The following is a 19,247-nucleotide window of genomic DNA, read 5'->3' on the forward strand; positions in this document are numbered from 1 at the left end:
AACTGAAGGAATGAGAAAACAAAACAATCACTTTTTGCATATGATATGATGATATACTTAAATAATCCTGGAGAATCAACTAAAACAAAAAACTACTTGAAATAATTAACTTTAGCAAAGTTTCAAGACCTAAAACAAACCCACATAAATCATCAGCATTTCTATATATATTACCAACAAAGTCTAGCAGCAAGAAATAGAAAGAAGAATTCCATTTAAAATAACTGTAGGTGATATACTTGGGAGTCTACCTGTCAAGACAAACCCAAGAACTATACGAACACAATTACAAAATACTTTTCACACAAATAAAGTCAGATCTAAATAATTGGAAAAATATTAATGTCTGCTCTTGGGTAGGTAGAGCCAATAATAAAAATGATAATTCTACCTAAATTAATTAACTTATTCAGTGCCATAGCAAGCAGAATACCATAAAAGTATTTTATAGCACTAAAAAAAAAATAATGACAAAATACATTTGGAAGAACAAAAGGACAATAATATCAAGGGAAGCAATAGAAAAAATTGTGAAGGAGAATAGCCTAGCTGTACCAGATTTCAAACTGCATTATAAAACAGTAATCATCAAAACCAATCTGGTACTGGCTAAAAAATAGAGTGATGGACCAGTGGAATAGATTAGGTATATAATATACAATTGTAAATGACCACAGTAATCTAGTGTTTGATAAACCCAAATAACCAAGCTTTTGAGACATAAACTAACTATTTCACAAAAACTGCTGGAAAAATTGGAAAGCAATTGGGCAGAAACTAAATATAAATCAACATCTCACACCATATACCAAAATAAGGTCAAAATGTGTATATGATTTAGACATAAAGGGTGATACCTACAAGCAAATTAGGAGAGCAAGGAATAGTTTACCTGCCGGATCTATGGATAAGAAAAGAATTTATAACCAAGGAAAAGATAGAGAACATTACAATATGTAAAATGGATAATTTTGATTGTATTAAATTAAAAAGGCTTTGCACCAAAAAAAAACCAAACAAAAAAAAAACAAAACAATGCAGCCAAGATTAGAAGGAAAGCAAAAAGCTGGGGGGGGAAATTTTATAGCAAGTGTATTTGATAAAGGCCTCATTTCTCAAATATATAGAGAACTGAATCAAATTTATAAGAATACAAGTTATTCCCCAATTGATGAATGGTCAAAAAATAGGCACAGGTAGTTTTCAGATGAAGAAATCAAAAATATCTATAGTAATGAAAAAAATGCTCTAAATCACTATTGATTAGAAAAATACAAATTAAAACAACCCTGATGCACTGCCTCACACCTATCAGATTGGCTACTATGACAGAAAAGGCAAATGATAAGTGTTGGGAGGGATGTGCAAAAATCGGGACACTAATGCACTGTTGGTAGGGCTGTGAACTGATCCAACCATTCTAAGGAACAATTTGGAACTATGCCCAAAGGGCTACAAATCTGTGCATAACTTTAGACCCAGAAACACCACTAAGTCTTTATCTGAAAGAGGTAAAAAAACAAAAAAACAAAAAGGAAAAGGACCTACATGTACAAAAATATTTATAGTAGCTCTTTTCGTGATAGCAAAGAATTAGAAATTAAGGGATGCCCATCATTTGAGGAATGACAAAATCACTGGGGTTTATAATTGTAATGGAATACTATTTTGCTATAAGAAATAATGAACAGGATTCTTTCAAAAAAACCTGAAAGAACTTACATGAACAGAGTGAAGTGAGTAAAACCAAGAAAACATTGTACACAGGTACAGCAATATTGTATGACGATCAATTGTGAATGACTTAGCTTTTCTCAGCAATTCAGTGATTCAAAGGTCTCATATGAAAATATTATCCACCTCCAGAGAAAGAACTCAAGGAGTCTGAATGCATATTGAAGCATACTATTTTTTGCTTTTTTTATATTTTGTTGGTCTCTTCTTTCACACAACATGAATAATATAGATCATGATTATATATGTATAACCTATATCAAATTGCTTTCTGTCTCAGGGAAGAGGGGGAAGAGGAAGGGAGGAAATCTGGAGCTAAATTTTTTTTAAATGTTAAAAATTGTTTTTATATGTAATTTAAAAAAATAAAATGTTATTCAAAAAAAAAGAAAAAGAAAAAGAAGAGAAGAGAAAAAGAAAATGCGTGGGGTTGGGAGGAGGAGTCACTTGTGTTAGGAACAGCAAAGAGGCCAATGTCATTTAATCACAGAGTAAGAAGGCAGGAAAGGTAGAAAGGGCCAGGTAATGAAGGGCTTTGAACATCAAATTTAAATTTGATCCTGGAGATAAATGGAAGTCACTGGAGTTTACTGAGTGGGGCAGGAGAAGGTGGGTGACGTAATCAGACCTGTGCTTTAGAGAGACAAGTGGAGTGAGTGGAGGGTAGACTGAACGGGCGGGGGGAGAGTTTGAGGCAGGGAGCCAAATAGCTATTACAACAGTCCAAGTGTGAGGTGATGCTGCCTGCACTAGGTTGGTGTCAGTGTGAGAGGAGAGAAGGGGATATACAGAAGAGCTATCATAAAGGTAAAACTGATAAGCCTGCCAACAAATTGGATAGGTGGTAGGGATGGGTGCGGAATCAAGGATGACAGCTAGGGTATAAACGTGAGTGACCAGAAGGACAGTAAGTGCACTTGATAGTAAGAGGAAAGTTTAGAAGGGGGTAAGGGTTTTGGGAGAAAGATGATTAGTTCATTTGTGGATATGCTGGAGTTTAAGATGTACACAGGTCATCCAGTTTGAAATTCATGGGAACTGATGAGATCATGAAGTCAAATAGTATACAGAAGGGGAGGAGAAGAGGGCCCAGGACAGAGTTCTGTCAGACACCCATGGATAGCAGGTATGACCTGGATAAAGATCCAGCAAAGGAGGGTGAGAAAGAGCAGTCAGATAAGTAAGAGGAGAACCAAGAGAAATGTAGTATCTTTTCTTGTTTCTCTCTAGTGACATTCTCCCTCCTCTAAAAGCATCTCAGGGACTGTGATTAGGGTTCATATGTGATGGTTCCACTATCTTTGATGGAGAAAATAATATGTTGAAATGCTTTTTGCAAATATTTTCCATTTTTCTTCTGTTTGTAGCCTGCTTTCCATGTTCATCCTTGAATTCCCTCAGTATGGATTTTCTTAGCTGGACTTCTTTACCAAGCTTTCTTTTAAATGGTTTTATGCCCTTTTTTCTTACTGCTTTATAAGATAATATTGCTCCACCTTCCTTTTTTACATGATTTTGCAAATGTTCATATTCTTATCTTGTGTTCTTTTCAGCTGTAATATTTTGTATATGTAGGTACAAATAGAATAACAAGTCCATTTTCTAGAGTATCATATACAGCATTTGTTCCGCTTTAGTACTTGCCTATTATGGAAATTATTCTTATTTAAAACATTTTTTAAATTAAAACACAGTATTCTAAAATACATGGTACATTGAAATCTTAGGGGCTCAGTGAAATTCTCAAATGAGAATTCAGACAGTCCCAAAATTTCCAAAGAATTGTCTTGTCCCATGTCCTTTGTTTTTTTCTAACTAAACAATTTCATATTGTAATTTTTAAAAATACGTCTCCTATTTGCAACAAGTATTCATGCACTGTATTATGATGATATTTCTAAGATAAAGGCCACCAAAGGTAAATCTCTTTTTTAAACCTTAGAAGATTTTGTCTAGATAGCTTTAGAAATATGCATTGATCTTTACATTTGGACGGGTGAGCGCCTGGGAAGGAGGAACCTGGTTGACTCTCCAGTTTATGGCACAGAAAAACTTCTGATAGTCGATGTGTTCCTGGCTGTCCTGAAACCTGAAAACATAAATTTCATATACAGATTAATTCCATAGTCAGAACTGAACTAAATGTCATCGTTAATTTTATCTTTAAAATACATTGCCATATATTGTTTAAATAAAGTTATAGACTAGCTGAAGAAAATCTAATCTTGTCTAAAGTTATTTCATTTTATGGAAACATAAATACATAAAGCAGACATTGTTAAAAACCTATTAGATGTTTAATTCAGTACTTTTTCCCTTAAATAATTCTGCAAAATACTTCCAATTTCATGTTTAAACAAGAACAACAAAGGACTGGTTTTTTTTTTTTTCAAAAAAACAGTTTAGGAAACAAATTAAAGAACTCTAGAGATGACAAGATCAATTTTTTCACAAACATTAAAAGTGATCAAATGGAATCCACTAAGCATATAAATTCAACATAAATGATTCTATTTGACCTCCCAATTATCCTTTATGGACCTTGTCTGTTTATGGTTATTTGCAAGCTGTCTCCCCCATTAGATTGTGAATCCCTTGAGAGCAGGCACTGTTTTTTTTTAATCTTTCTTTGTATACCCAGCACAAAGAAGGCACTTAAATGTTTATGGACTGACTCATTTTTAAGTTTTTGCATTCAGTCTCTGTGTCACTGTTATACTTTATCTGAAATGATGGTAATTTATAGCTTAATTCAATTCACCAGAAATTTACTGAAGGCCTACTATGTGCCAGGCATTGCTTTAGGTGTTGGAAATTATGGGACAAGAATAAAACTGTCTCTGACCTCAATCATATATAAACAGATACATTAACATAATACATGATCATTTCTTGGGAGAGGGCCCTAAGAAGTAAGGGAATCAGGACGGGCTCTTGTGGGTGGCACCACTGAAGCTGGGCCATGAAAGACCCCATGGGTTCTAAAGGCAGAGCAGAGGAGAGAAAGCATTCCAGGGGTGGGAGATAGCCAATGCAAAGAGGGACAACCAAGTAGGCCAGTTTGGTAGAAACACAGAGTGTAAAAAAAAGGGGCAATGCATAATGAGCCTGGAAATATAGCTGTTGTTCAGTTGTTTCAGTCATGTCCAACTCTTTGCAAATCCATTTGTAATTTAATTAGCAGAAATACTGGAGCAATTTGACATTTCCTTCTCCAGTTCATTTTACAGGTGAGAAAACTGAGGCAAACAGGGTTAAGTGACTTGCCCAGAGGCACACAGCTAGTCAGTGTCTGAGGTCAGATTTGAACTCAGTATGATGAGTCTTCCTAACTCTAGGCCCTGAATTCTATTCACTGTGCCGTCTGGCTGCCCTGGAAATATTGGCTGGAGCTCAATTGTGAGAGGTTTTAAATAGTAGACAGAAGCTTGCATTTTCTCATAGAGACAATGAGGATTGCTTCCTGAGCAGTGGAGTGATATGGTCTAGTCTGTGCTTTTGGAATATCTGGGACTGTGGAAAAAGAGTACCAGTTCTGGAGTCAGAGCACCTGGGTTCAAATCTTGCCTTTGACACTTGCTGTGTGACTTCAGTCATATCACTTTACCACCGTGGGCCTTATGATCCTCATCTATAAAATAAGGGAATTGGATAAATGGCCTGCCAGGTCCATTCTGGCTCTAGATATGTGATGCCATGGACTTGGTGGTTATGTGGATTGGATAGGGGTGAGACCCGGAGGCCGGGAGACCATTTAGGAGGCTACTGCAATTATCCAGATGAGAATGGATGAGGTTCTGAACTAGAATGATGTCCACATATGTAGCAAGAAGGAGATGGATGAGGGAAATGTTGTGTAGGTACAATCAATAAGGCTTGACAGCTATTTGGATATGGGAACTAAGTAAAAATGAAGAATGCAGAGTGACTCCTGGGTTGAAAATTTGACTTACTAGAAGAATTATGGTGCCTTGATGGAAATTGAGAAACTGGGAGAAGGGGTGGGGTTTAGGGAAAAGATGAGTTCTGTTTTTGACATGATGAGTTTGAGATGCCTGTGGGACATTTGCGTGGTAATGACCATCAAGCGGTTAAAGACATGGAGCTGGCATTCAGGAGAGAGAGTAGGGTCGGATTTCTATATTTGGAAGTCATCTTCATAGAAATCATAATTGAAACCATATAAAATTATGAAATTTACAAGAGAATGATTCAAAGACGGAAGAAAACACAGGGGAGAGTCCTGAAGTGCTCTCACATATGGGGCCATGACATAGATAATGATCGTGCAAAGAAAACTGGGAAGGATTATTCAAGTAGGGGGAGAAAAAGGGGGAGAGCTCTTTCAGTAAAAAATCTAGGGAGGAGTGAGTAACCAGGAGAAGGATACTTTCCTCTCCTGGCTGCATGCTGGACTTTATCCTGAATATTCACTCCAGCCATGAATTTCATACATTGGAAGTATAAAGCACAGAATTAGGGAGAAGAAAATGATTTGATGAAACAATAAGAACTGTCTCCTAACCTAAGAAATTAACAATCATCAGTTTATTTTTTCATTAAACTATTTGTTTGGCATAGTAGATGTCATGAGGATAATGGCTAAAAGTGAATTTGAATGAATATTGGGACATTAATGCACTGTCAGGAGAATTGTGAACTGATTCAACCTTTCTGGAGAGCAATTTGGAACTATGCCCAAAGGACTATAAAGCTATGCACACCCTTTCACCCAGAAATACCACTACTAGGTCTGCATCCCAAAGAGATTTTTAAAAAATTAGGAAAAGAAACTATATGCATAGAAGTATTAATAGTAGTTCTTTTTGTGCTGGTAAAAAAAATTGTAATTTGAGGGATATTCATCAATTGGGGAATGGCTGAACAAGTTGTGGTATATGATTGTTACGGAATATTATTGCACTATAAGAAGTGATGAGCAGGCAGATTTCAGAAAAATCTTTAAAGACTTACATGAACCGACGCAGAGTGAAGTGAACAGAATCAGGAGAACATAACATTGCACACAGTAACAACAATAGTGTACAATGATCAATTGTGAATGGCAGCTATTCTCAGCAATGCAATGATGTAAGACAATTCCTAAGACATGATGAAAAATGCCATCCAGAGAAAAAACTGATGGAGTCCGAATTCAGATCAAAGCATATTTTTTTAAATTTATTTTTCTTGGACTTTTTTTGGTCTGTATTTTCTTTCACAACATGACTAATATGTGAATGTGTTTTACACGACTGAACATACATAACCTGTATCAAATTGCTTGCCCTTTCAGAGAGTGGGAAGGGAAGGGACAAAGGGAGAGAATTTGAAACTCAAAATTTTTAAAAATGAATGTGAAAAATTGTTTTTACATGTATTTGAAAAAATAAAATATTCAAGTACTGATATTATTTCATTAACTATGATGCCTTTAAACATAATTTGTTGGGCATCTCTTAATCCATAACATTTCTTTATTATGTTCATTGTTTTCTTCTGTTTACTTTTACTTCTGTTATTTTTAGCCTCAATTCTTGTATTATAATTGTTTTGGGGCCAGTTCTTTTTGGTATTCTTGGATGAGTTGTGTAAGCTTTGTTTAGCTCTGTTTCTTCTGTAGTCAGGATTCTACTGCCACTGCAAACTGGGTGGGTTGGACAGTATTAAGACCCCATTTTCTGCCTCAATTCCTGATTTCCATGTCAGGCTTCCAGTGGTCTTCTGCTGATCCTGGCTTTGGCCTGTCTGACTTTTTCTTCTTGCATGATCCCCAAATGAGAGTGGGTTGTGTCTATTCCTGTGGGTCTTGTCAGATCCCCATGGGATATTGAGGGTCATTCTGGTTCCAGGCCTTCTGCAAAGTCCCTCTGTCTTTCCTCTCCCCTATGCTGATCTCCAGGTGTTTAATTGGACCTCTCCTTCTGTAGATCTCGGTGGTCTGAGGAGTACACAGCCAGGTCCCATCTCCTTCCACAGTAACATAGTGGGGCTGGTTTTCTTTCCCATTTTTAGTCTGCCAGGCCAGGCCCAGGATTTGGCTTCAAGGCCCCAATAACCTGAGCTCATGTTGGCTTGTGACATCCCCCCTCTCTTTCCAGCCTGATTCAAAGAGCTGATTGGTTTCAGGACCATTTGCAAGATATTTCACTGGTTTCCTTGACTCAGTTTCCCTCCTTACCTCCACTGACTTCCATGATTTCCCCTGATACCTCTTCCCTTCTCCAGTAGTTTTTCTTTACAGGTCTGGAGTGGATGAAGAAGCTTACTTTTGTTTCTTTTCAGTTTTCTTTATCTGAACTCTTTTTCATATATTTGTTGGGGTTTATCTGGTATAGAATTGGTTCTCTAAAACCTTTCAAGTTGCCATCTTAACCAGAAGTCCTTGGGGGAGAAATAATGTTTTTATCCTCTTCTGTGGTGCAGGCCCTCATGCCTGGATTATTGCAAAAGCCTGCTTGGGGGTTTGCCTGCTTCAAATCTCTCCCCTTTCCAATCCATCCCTCATTTAGCCAATAAGTGATTTTCCTAAAGCACAGATCCAATCATGGCACCAACATCCCTCCCCTCACTCCGTAAACTCCAGTGGGTTCCTATTACCTCCACAATCAAATACAAAATCCTATTTGGAGTTCAAAGCCTTCCATAACCTAGCCCCCTTCCATCTTTCTGGTTTTCTCACATCTTACTCCCTGCCAAGTACTCTTTGAACCAATGCTATTGGCCTCCTGGCTGTTCCACAAACTGAACACTCTGTCTCTTGGCCCTAGGCATTTTCACTGACTATACCCCATCATTAGACTACTCTCCCTCCTCATCTCCACCTACTGCCTTCCTTGATTTTCTTTTAGACCCAACTAAATCCTACCTACTATAAGCCTTTCCCAGCTCTTAGTTTTAGTGTCTTCCCTCTCCATTATTTCCTATTTATATTATATATAGTTTGTTTGTACATTATTTGTTTGCACGTTGTTTTCTCCCATTAGATTATGCACTCCTTAAAAGAGGGGACTATCTTTTGCCTCTTTTTGTATCTTAGCACAGTGCCTGGTACATAGTAAGCATTTAATAAATATTTATTATTTATTCTCTTATTTTCTTAGACTTTGACTAAGTTTTGCAGATTCCTCAGCCCCAAAAGGCACTGATACTCTTTTTTAGCTAAATTTCAAGCAAGCAGCCTATGCAACCTTCTCAGAGCTTCCCAGAAACTCCCCCCAGAGTGTCATGATCCACACCTTCAGCAAGAGAGTTGTTGAATTTTTCTATTAAAAAGAATTCACTAGGGAAAACCTTTTAAAAGAAACCTTATAAAAAGCAAACCACGAAAAAACAAGTTAACTCACAACCTAAGGCTTTTTCTTTATTTTTTTAGAAAACACTACAGAGAAAGGATCATGGAGGAAATAATAAAAATTATCAATATTAAAGAGAAATATAACAAAATGAAGTCATATTGAAAAAGCAATTAAAAGAAAGTAGGGGTAGATTAAAGCTGTAGGAGGGAAACAGAACACCTTGAAATTCCTTTATTCATGATCTGGTTAATTGAGGATTCTGGGATTTTGCCTTCACTTGCTTCTCTCAACCACTGTTTATTCATTGGATTTTGGCACAGACATCATGCTAACACATACAGAATCATTTAATAGATGTGTTCTGTTTATGGAAAAATTTGTAGCCAAAATGCAGGCACATTTCTTTTTCCTTTCATTTTTTCCCCTTATTTCCTTCTTTCTTTTTCTTTTCCTTCTTTCTTTTCTATTTCCTACTGTCTTTCTCTCTTCCTTTCCTTCCTTTCTCTTCCCTTCATTCTCCTCCTCCCTTCTCCTACCCTCCCTTACTTCCTTCTTTTCTTCCTGTGAAGAACTGAAGCACACCATAAATGAAAGATATTTTGCAAGAAACTTCACTTTTGCATGAAGCCTTGGAAAGAAATTCCCTCAGTATGAATATCTACTACACTTGTACATTTATTGTTTCTTCATCAATTTCTATCAATTGTCAGAAAATTATTTTCAGATTAAATAACCTGAGACACCTCCCATGGTCACAGTAAGATTCAGGATGCTCCTGGATATTACTTAAGTCTTATAAGTTTTTTTTTAAAAGGTGACACTTCATCAGAATCCCCACCAGATATATCAATGAGAGTAGCTCTCTAAATATAGATTTCAGATGCTGTGCACCTTTGACAAAATTGCTCACAGAAAAATATAGATAAGCACATTTGCTACATTCCGAATTTGATCATTCTGTGTCATAGGAGATGATCTGTGACCTGAGTCCTGGGAATTATAGAAGGAAAAAAAAAAACAGTGGCACAGTGGAGATGGCAGTTGCCACCTAAAAGGATAGGACAGAATTTTAAAATTTCAGTCATTTAGGGAATATCTTTACTCCTCGAGTGTCTTACCAAATTGTTGGCCTTGGGAGTATATAAGATACAACTAACAATAGCTAATAACCCTGAAGAAGGCCATGTAATTATGTGTGTGTGTATGTGTCTGTGTATACACATATATACTTTATACAATATGACAAAGTTCTTTCAAAAGAAATTAGAGGGATTTCATGTTGTCAGGTTGTAACTATTGTTAAAGGTGAAATCCCATAGGGATTTACTTGTGATTCTATTTAAGAATTCAATGATGGTTCTGAACTACTATACAAGAGAGGACAAGACTAATAGTTATATTAATAAAAGGAATAGAAGTTTGGGTTGATTTTTAAAGGAATTTAAGGTTCTTTCCCAAAAGGAGAATGAAGGACTTGAAACGTGCTCTGTGAAGCACCAAACCCTTAAAAAGCAAATGGGTATAACAACTTGAGCAAAGCTGTAGGATATAAAATAAATCAATATAAATCATCAGCATTTTTATATATTACCAACAAAGTCCAGCAGGAATAGATAGAAAGAGAAATTACATTTTAACTAACTGCAGACAATATAAAATACTTGGGAGTCTACCTACCAAGACAAACCCAGGGACTATATGATCACAGTTACAAAATACATTTAAAACAAATAAAGACAGATCTAAACAAATGGAGAAATATTACTTGCTCATTGGGTAAACAAAGCCAATATAATAAAAACGGCAATTCTACATGAATTAGTTTGCTTATTCAGTGTCACACCAAACTACCAAAAAAAATTTAGAGCTAAAAAAAATAAAAATCTAGAAGAACAAAAGATCAAGAATATCAATGCAACCAATGGGGAAAAATGTTAAGAAAGGCAACCTAGAAGTACCAGATTTCAAACTATATTACAAAACAGTAATCATAAAAACAATCTGGTACTGGTTAAGAAACAGAGTAGTAAATGGAGCAGATTTAGCATAGTAGAATATAGTAGGAAATGACCATAGGAATCTAGTGTTTGGTAAACCCAAAGATCGAAGGTTTTGGAACAAGAACTCGTCATTGGACAAAAATTGCTGGGAAAATTACAAAGCAGTTTGGCAGAAACTTGACATAGACCAACATCTCGTGCTATCTACCAGGAAAAGGTCAAAATGGGTACAAGATTTAGACATAAAGGGTGATATCACAAACAAGTTGGGGGAGCATGGACAATTTTACCTGTCAGATCTATGGATAAAGGAAGAGTTAATGATCAAACAAAAGTTAGGGAGGATCATGGGAAGTAAAATGAGATAATTTTGGTTACATTAAATTAAAAAGTTTTGGTACAAACAAAACCAATGCAGTCAAGATTAGAAGGAAAGCAGTAAACTGGGAAAAATTTTTATATCAAGTTTCTCTGAAAAAGGCCTAATTTTTCAAATATATAGAGAACTGAGTCAAATGTATGAGAATATGAGTCATTCCTCAGTTGATAAGGGATGACAGGATATGAACATCCAGTTTTCAGAAGAAATCAAAGCTATCTGTATGCATATGAAAAAACTGCTCTAAATCACTATTGATTAGATAAATGCAAATTTTTAAAAAATCCCTCTGAGGTGCTACCTTTTACCTATAAAATTGGCTAACATGACAGAAAGGGAAAAGATAAATGTTGGAGATGTGGAAAACTAGGGACACCAATGCCCTGCAGGTAGGGTTGTGAACTGATCCAATCATACATTTTGACCCAGCAATACCATCAGTAGGTCTGTATCCCAAAGAGATCAAAGAAAAAGAAAAAAGGACCTATATGTACCAATGACCTATATGCATAGCTCTTTTTGTTGAGGCAAAGAATTGTAAATTTGAGCAGATACTAATCAACTGAAGAAATATAAGTTATGGTATATGACTGTGATGGAGTACTATTTTGCTGTAAGAGATGGAGAGGAGGATGGTTTCAGAAAAACCTGGAAGACTTATATGAACTGAGGCAAAATGAGTGAGCAGAACCAGGAAAACACTGTATACAGTAACAGCAATATTATATGATGACCAACTGTGAATGACTTAGCTATTCTGATTGATACAATGACCCATGATCAAGGACCCATGGTGAAAAATGCTATCCCCCTCCAGAGAGAAAAATGATAGTCTGGATGCAGATTGAAGCATATTTTTTCCTCTTTCTTTATATTTCTTAGCTTTTTTGCAACAAGGCTAATATGGAAATATGTTTTTCATGATTTCACATATAAAATTGATATATTTCTTGCCTTCTTAATGGGTGGAGGAGGGGCAGGAGGGAGAGAGAACTTGGAACGCAAAATTTTAAAAATGAGTGTTTTAAAAAATAATAAATTGGAGAAAAAAAGCACACATGTGTAAGTGAAAGAGAAACCTTTGTCATGTCAATGAACAAAAGGTCAATGGCAGAGAGCTTGTGCCATTTAATTTACCTTTTTTGAAAATTGCCAAAATCTCATACATTTTTTTTTTTGCCATCCACTGCTACCTAGTGGGGCATGACAAAATTGAAAAGACACATTGAAAGGTGTGTATGTGTTTATTCCCAGCATCTAAGAGACTCAGTATAAGGTGCTGTGTCGATTATCAATGGGAGAGGTATCCTGAGTCAGAGAAGAGACTCCACGGGTTTGTCCAAACTGACCCAGCAGGTGACCTTATGTTGGGAAGTATGAGTCAGAGAAGTCTCACAGGCAGGTAACCGAAAAGCTTTACTATGAAGCTGTTCAATGAAGGGATTGAAGGTATACTGATTAGCCCACAGGATGTAGCTCAGGCTTCACAACATAAAGAGTGATAACAGTGTCCAAGGCAGCTGACACACCTGCCCTGGTGGGAACCAGGAGCAGGATGGGGGCAAAGAAGAGCTGCAAATCAGCAAATAAGAGGCAGCGAGAAGGAGCAGAAGGCAAAGGTTTGACAGGTTGGTGCTTCTGAAACAGAGGCCAACAGCAGAAGACAGCGCAACTGTAGATGGTAGCAATGAATGCAGAAAATGGCAGACGAGTAATCCTCGTACTAGCCTTGGCAGAAGGAGAATAGAGAAAGCCAAGCAGAAGGCAAGCACATTATATATACCCTTTGTACACATGAGAGAGGGGGACGAGGGAAGGAAGCTGAGGAGGATTCCATTACTTGACTTCTCTGTTATTTCTTTTGCTACTCTATCCCAAATATATTTTTGGTTTGCTATTCTATTCATGGTTCCCTATCTGGTCTCTTGGTGGAGAATGCATTTGATGGAGAAGAAAGCTGAATATCATCCCCACTGTGAACTCAGTTATAAAGGGTATCTCATCCAATTCTGTCATGGCATCACTAGTTGGGTATGGTGGGTCATATTCAGTTGATTTTAAATATGTTCTATCATCCCCTACTAACACCATTCAAGAACCATTAAGTAAAAAAGAAAAATATTTAGACAGTAATGGTGGGGGCTGGGGGGAAAGGGCGAGGATGATCAATGTAATCATTCAATCAAATCAGTCTCCCATACACAAATGTGTACAATCTCCCACAGATCCAAGCACTCATCAAAAAGGAAACTCATCCTTGGAAAACTCAGGCTCTAACAAGAGGAAAAAATTTAGTCTTAACTCTGTCTGCCTTATATCTTGGATAGGGGTGGCTTAGTGGTGAAGTTAATAAAACACTAGGGTTGAAATCAGGAAGACTCATCTTCCCAAGTGAGAATCTGGCCTCACACATTAACTAGCTCTGTGACCCTGGGCAAGTCACTTAACCCTGTTTGCCTCAGTTTCCTCATCTGTAAAATGAGCTAGAGAAGAAAATGGCAAACTACTCCAAATATCTTTGCCAAGAAAACCCCAAATGGGGTCACGAAGAGTAGGACATAACTGAAACAACTGAATATTTTGGTTAAAGAATATCTCATTCAACCAAAACAGCTCTCTAAAGTTATCAATGTTTTCTTAATGGCATTAATCTAATGGTCTCCACTATTTATTGCTCTAGAATTCTCTGCAGCTTTTGACACCATCAAACAGCCTCTTCTCCTTCACACTCTTTTCTCTCTAGGTTTCCATGACACTACTGTCTTCCTGGTTCTCCTCCTACCTATCGGATTGCTCCTTCTTAAGCTCCTTTACTGGGTCTTCACCCATGTCATACTCTCTTCCCTAGAGCTCTGTCCTGTACCCTCTTTTTTTCTCCCTCCATATTACTTCACTTGATGATCTCATCAACTCCCACAGATCCAATTATCATCTCTATGCTGACAATTCTCAAATCTACTTATCTAGCCCTAATCTTTTTGCCTCCAGTCCCACATTTCCAACCGCTAACATCTCAAACTGGATGACCCACAGATAATCTTAAACTCAACTTGTCTAAAACTGAACTTACTACTCTCCTTCCCCTATATCTTTCTCTCTTCTGAACTCCCCAGTTACTATTGAAGTTATCACCATAATCTTAGAAAATCAGGCTTACAACCTAGGTGTCATATCCAACATGATGCAAAGGCTTGTCAATTGTACTTTTGTAACATCTCTCATATATACGTGCCCTCCTCTCCTTTGACTCTATCACTAGCCTGGTACAGTCCCTCATTTCATGCCTAGACTGCTGCAATAACCTGCTGGTTGACCTCCAAATCTCAATTCCCTCCCTACTTCAGCCAACCATCCACTCAGCTGTAAAATTAGTCTTCCCAAAGTACACATCTATGTCTCACACACACACACACACACACACACACACACACACACACACACACTGCCCCCCATTCAATAAACTCCAGTGACTCCCTATCACCTTCAAGATCAAGTATACAAACCCTCTCTTTAGTATTCAAAGCCCTCCATGACCTGTCCCTCCACCTTTCTAGTCTTCTTATACCTTATTCCCCAACCCATTCCCACTGCAATCCAATGACATTGGCCTCTTGGCTGCTCTTCATACAAGGCGTTACGTGTCTAGACTCTGGGTATTTTTGTTGGCTGTCCCCCATGTCTGGAATTCTCTCTTTCCCCTTCTCTGCCTTATGGATACTTTGGCTTTCATCAAATCTCAGCTAAAATCCCACCTTCTACAAGAAGCTTTTCCTGATCCCTCTTAATACCAGTGCCTTCCCTCTCCTGATTATTTCCAATTTATTTTTTACATATCCTGTTTGTACCTACTTGTTTGCACGTTGTCTCCCTCATTAGACTGTAAGATCCTTGAGAGCAGAGACTGCTTTTTTGCTTTTCCTGGTATCGTCAGCAGCTAACACAGTGCTTAGCACATGGTGGGTGCTTAATAAATGTTAACTGATTGACTGCCTTAGAGAACCTTAGTGGTTCTGCCTCTTGTTGCTCCTGGGAGTGGTCCTGACCTCCAATGCCTCTGGGCTCCACCCCATATTCACTACCAGTAAAGTTGGGAAGATAATCATTCTGCTCTTGTGCTAATCTCGAAGTAGTTATGATCTGCTAAATTTCCACTTTTTGCTGCTGTTCTGCCCTTGTTTTTCAGGCTTTTTACCGGTCATCTAATGGGATTCTGCCTTGTTTGCTGCTTCCCACCCCTGTTTCTGTATCAGAGAAGTGATATTGCCTAGACCTAAGCTACCTGTCTCACACTAGTTAATACCTCTTCAGATCTGTCATGAAAATAGTCCTCCAATCTCTGTCTCACTGGTGCACAAAAGGGTCATTCAGGTATCTGTGAGGCTGCTCTGATCTGTTTCTCACAATGGAAGGTCCACAGCCCTTGTTCCTAGCTTAAATTATCTTGAATGAATTCTTTTCACTTCCTCACCATCTCAGGAATGGGAACTACACTTGACCACTTATTGGTTATTTATCAGTTTGCCTGGTCTTTGCCATTATCAATATCTCTCATCAAGTGTTCTGAAGGTTGAGGATAAACCCATGCAAATTCTTATACTCTCTTTCAATTAATGTTATGGTACCATTAACAAAAGATCAGCCAGGCAAATGGTTTTAAAGTATTGATAAAACTTAATAAGGACTAGAAACAACGGAGAGGAAAGGCAGAGCTGGCGGTTCCCCCAGGAATACTCTTGCTGCCAAATGCTTGGCAAATGCTTCCTTTCCCCTAATAGATCAAAAGACACTTTGTACTAAAGGGCAAAGAGGTGGTTTCTACAGTTCTAACCAACAATTCTATCCTTTGGCATAGGCTGCTCTGATAAACATTCTTAGTAAGCTCTGGTGACTTATTCTTCACTACACTAAGATTAGGACATTCTTCCTGTGTAATGTAGATTTATACATGATGAGATCTATAAGATAGAGGCGCCCATGTGGGATTCTTCAGGAGTCTGCTTCTGGGAGAAGACATTTGTGTTCCCCTACCACTTAGTGGGAACAGCCCTCTTCCACTGTTTGCATAGCTGGAACAGTCTGCATCTTTAATACCACTAGATGGGGACAAGCTTTCTCTTTTTTTTCTGGTAGTGTTCAGAGGAGGTGAAGGTGTAGTTCACCCATAGAACGGATGCCATGATCTGAGCCAGGTGGGAGAAAGGGCTACCTTTGTGTCCCCCATCCCTTTTAGATCCTGTGGTCTAAAGGATCTGGTGTGGGGTTTTGGTCTGTTTTGTTTGTCCTTCTCAGTTTTGATGTAGGCAGAAGGTCTCTAGATCTAGGAGTTGAGCCATGGTGACTTTAGAGACAAGACTCTAGGCTAGATGTTGCTGCCAGGGTGTCTACTGCTCAGACCCAAGATGGGTTTAGCTGCTTTGGAATTGGAACTTGGAAGAACCAAGCTATATAGAAACTGAGTTATGCTAAGAATCTAATCCTGCTCCCCTCTTCAAAGACTGAGATGATGTAGGGGAGGATTATACCTTGTGTGTTGGGTAGAGATGTTTGTATATTTATTCTTGTTATTCCTCTAACGTAAATATTTCTTTGTAAAATCAAATCTATTAAATGGATTAATGGAACTGGGGTACAGAGGACCCTAAACTGGGGGCACACAAATGGTGGAGGCTGGAACCAATGGGAGATACTAGATACCTCCACATGCCTTTTGGGTACTAGGGGGTGGGGTGAAAACACTCAAGGAGGAGTGAAATTTAGGGGCCAGGGTAGTCATGATTACACCAGGAGGATCTCTGTTGCACAGTTGTGTATGGTCTTATAATGTGACTTAATTCTTGTTGAAGGAGTTGGGAGGTTAGACAGAAGGAAGAGAGGAGGTAGTTCTGGAAGAAAGGTGAAATAGAGAATGCAAGGAAGGTGAAATTAGTTAAGACAGAGAATTCCCTGAGTATGTTAACTCCCTGAAAAGCAAGAAAGTTGGGGAAGGTGTGTTTACAAGAGGAAATGGTGAGATTTCCTACTGAGGATGAAGGGTAAAGTAAAAAATGCTTTGCAAAATATCAGTTGATGCTCACAGCCTTGTTGAATTAGATCCTAAGGAAAGGGTTATCATATCCAAGAGAACCAAAAGTGTGGAAATACAGAAAATACAGGTGACTTGTGTATTCAGGGAGTTGATCATACATAGCATGCTTAGGTGATTATAAGGAGATCCAAAGACAAACCCTGGCAAAGACCAATCAAACTGAAAAACAACCAATAAGTGGTCATGTGTAGTTCTAGTTTCTATAACTGGAGGGTTGGGAGATAGAATAATAAGGAAAGTATTAACTAGCTCTGTTAATAACAATATTTCTTTGTGGTAGGAAGCTTGAGAGTAAATGTCAGTGTACACTGAATTAAATCTCATTTAAAAATCTGCACCATGCTTTAATTTAGAAAAATAACCTGACACTTAACAAATGGAACCAGTTCACACACTTCCCTTTCCACTGAAGTTGCCAACTATTTTTTTTAAATGGAAAATTCAACTTGCCACAGTTTGTTGCGTGGTAAAGTCAAATTAATTTCACTACAGGGACTCAGGCCCAGTAAGCAAAGCATTAGTCTGGAAATTTTGAGGCTAGGATTCTAACAGGAAGAGAGCTAACGAGCCACACAGATGGTTGTAGTAACTCAATGAAGGTCACAACTGAAAGTTAATGACAGAATGAGGATTTTCTGCTCATTTTTATCAGGTATCCATCTTATAAAATCCACCATCATGTGATGACCAAACTCTGACAAAAAAAGAAAACATTTCACTTTCTTACTCTCAAAACAAAGATGTGTCAACCATTAGAAATGTAGCAATGCAGGCCAATGTTAACCTTCTACCTGGAAATATAAAGTTGGGTTTATACAGAGTGGGGTTAATCTTGGAGGTTTCTCAATAATTTTCTCTTTGCCTTATGCCTCAACTCAAGAGTTTCTTTGAAAAGCACCAGAATTTCACTCATTTTGTCCTTATCAGGATTTTTCTTGATAGCAATTTGGTTCATGTCTGACTCTCCACACATGCAATAGGAAAGGGGCCTTAGCTCCCATGCAAGTATTTAGAATAACAGGACACTGATACAAAGAAGGCTTTAACCTGACCAAAAAAAACCCACAAATGGCTACTAGCAAGTGGTCCAACTCTTCTTCCCTCTCCTAAGTATCTGCATCCCAAGGGTAGATAACAGTCCTCCAACAGCTCCAGTACTAATCTGGATGGCCTTCCCTCAGAGAGGAAAGTTTTGCAACTCTCCACTTCTGTGATTATCATTTCACTGGGGACCTACGCAATCCTCCAGATTGATACTGCACTCAAAGTGGAGCTCTCTAAAAGAGAAAACATTTAGGATCAATAGGAGTAGCGACATTATCTGCCTTCTCTCCCAGACCTGCACAGTCCACCTAACTCACAATACCAGTGAAGGACAAAGTTCACCTTTGCACTTCTACACTGCAGTTCTGTCCCTTGGCTCTGTCTCTGGCTTTGTCCAGAAATTCCTCTGCTTGGTCTCATGATTTGATGCCAGCATCTTGTAGGGGTCATGTAGACATGCTAACCTTCCTTTAGGGAGCTGAGTTCAAATCTGTGTACAGCTCCTTTCCTCTCTCTCTCTCTCTCTCTCTGCCTGCCCTCAGTCCTCCTGCCTCTGAAATTCAAGTTTAATCCCATTTTCAAGGGTACATCTGAGGTGTGGGAATAAGCCAGCAATCAGTAACCATCAAGCAATTACCAGTAATGATGCCAAGGGGGCAGTAAGTATACAGAAGGCAAATTCATATCTTGTTCAGAGGACAGAATCA

At 38.1% G+C, this 19,247-nt stretch overlaps 1 protein-coding gene across 2 annotated transcripts in view; it reads right to left on the reverse strand.

Annotated features, from left to right (window-relative positions):
• Positions 1–19,247, reverse strand: part of EFHC2 (EF-hand domain containing 2) — a 257,613-nt gene that overhangs the window by 19,732 nt on the left and 218,634 nt on the right. For both annotated transcript variants that reach the window (XM_027875591.1, XM_027875590.1), the window contains one exon: positions 3,721–3,823. In XM_027875591.1, coding sequence (XP_027731392.1) covers positions 3,721–3,823 — 103 coding nt within the window. The remainder of the gene's footprint in view (positions 1–3,720; positions 3,824–19,247) is intronic.

Source organism: Vombatus ursinus, unplaced genomic scaffold, assembly GCF_900497805.2.
Source record: "Vombatus ursinus unplaced genomic scaffold, bare-nosed wombat genome assembly UNPS02014809.1, whole genome shotgun sequence".
Classification (NCBI taxonomy): Eukaryota; Metazoa; Chordata; class Mammalia; order Diprotodontia; family Vombatidae; genus Vombatus; species Vombatus ursinus.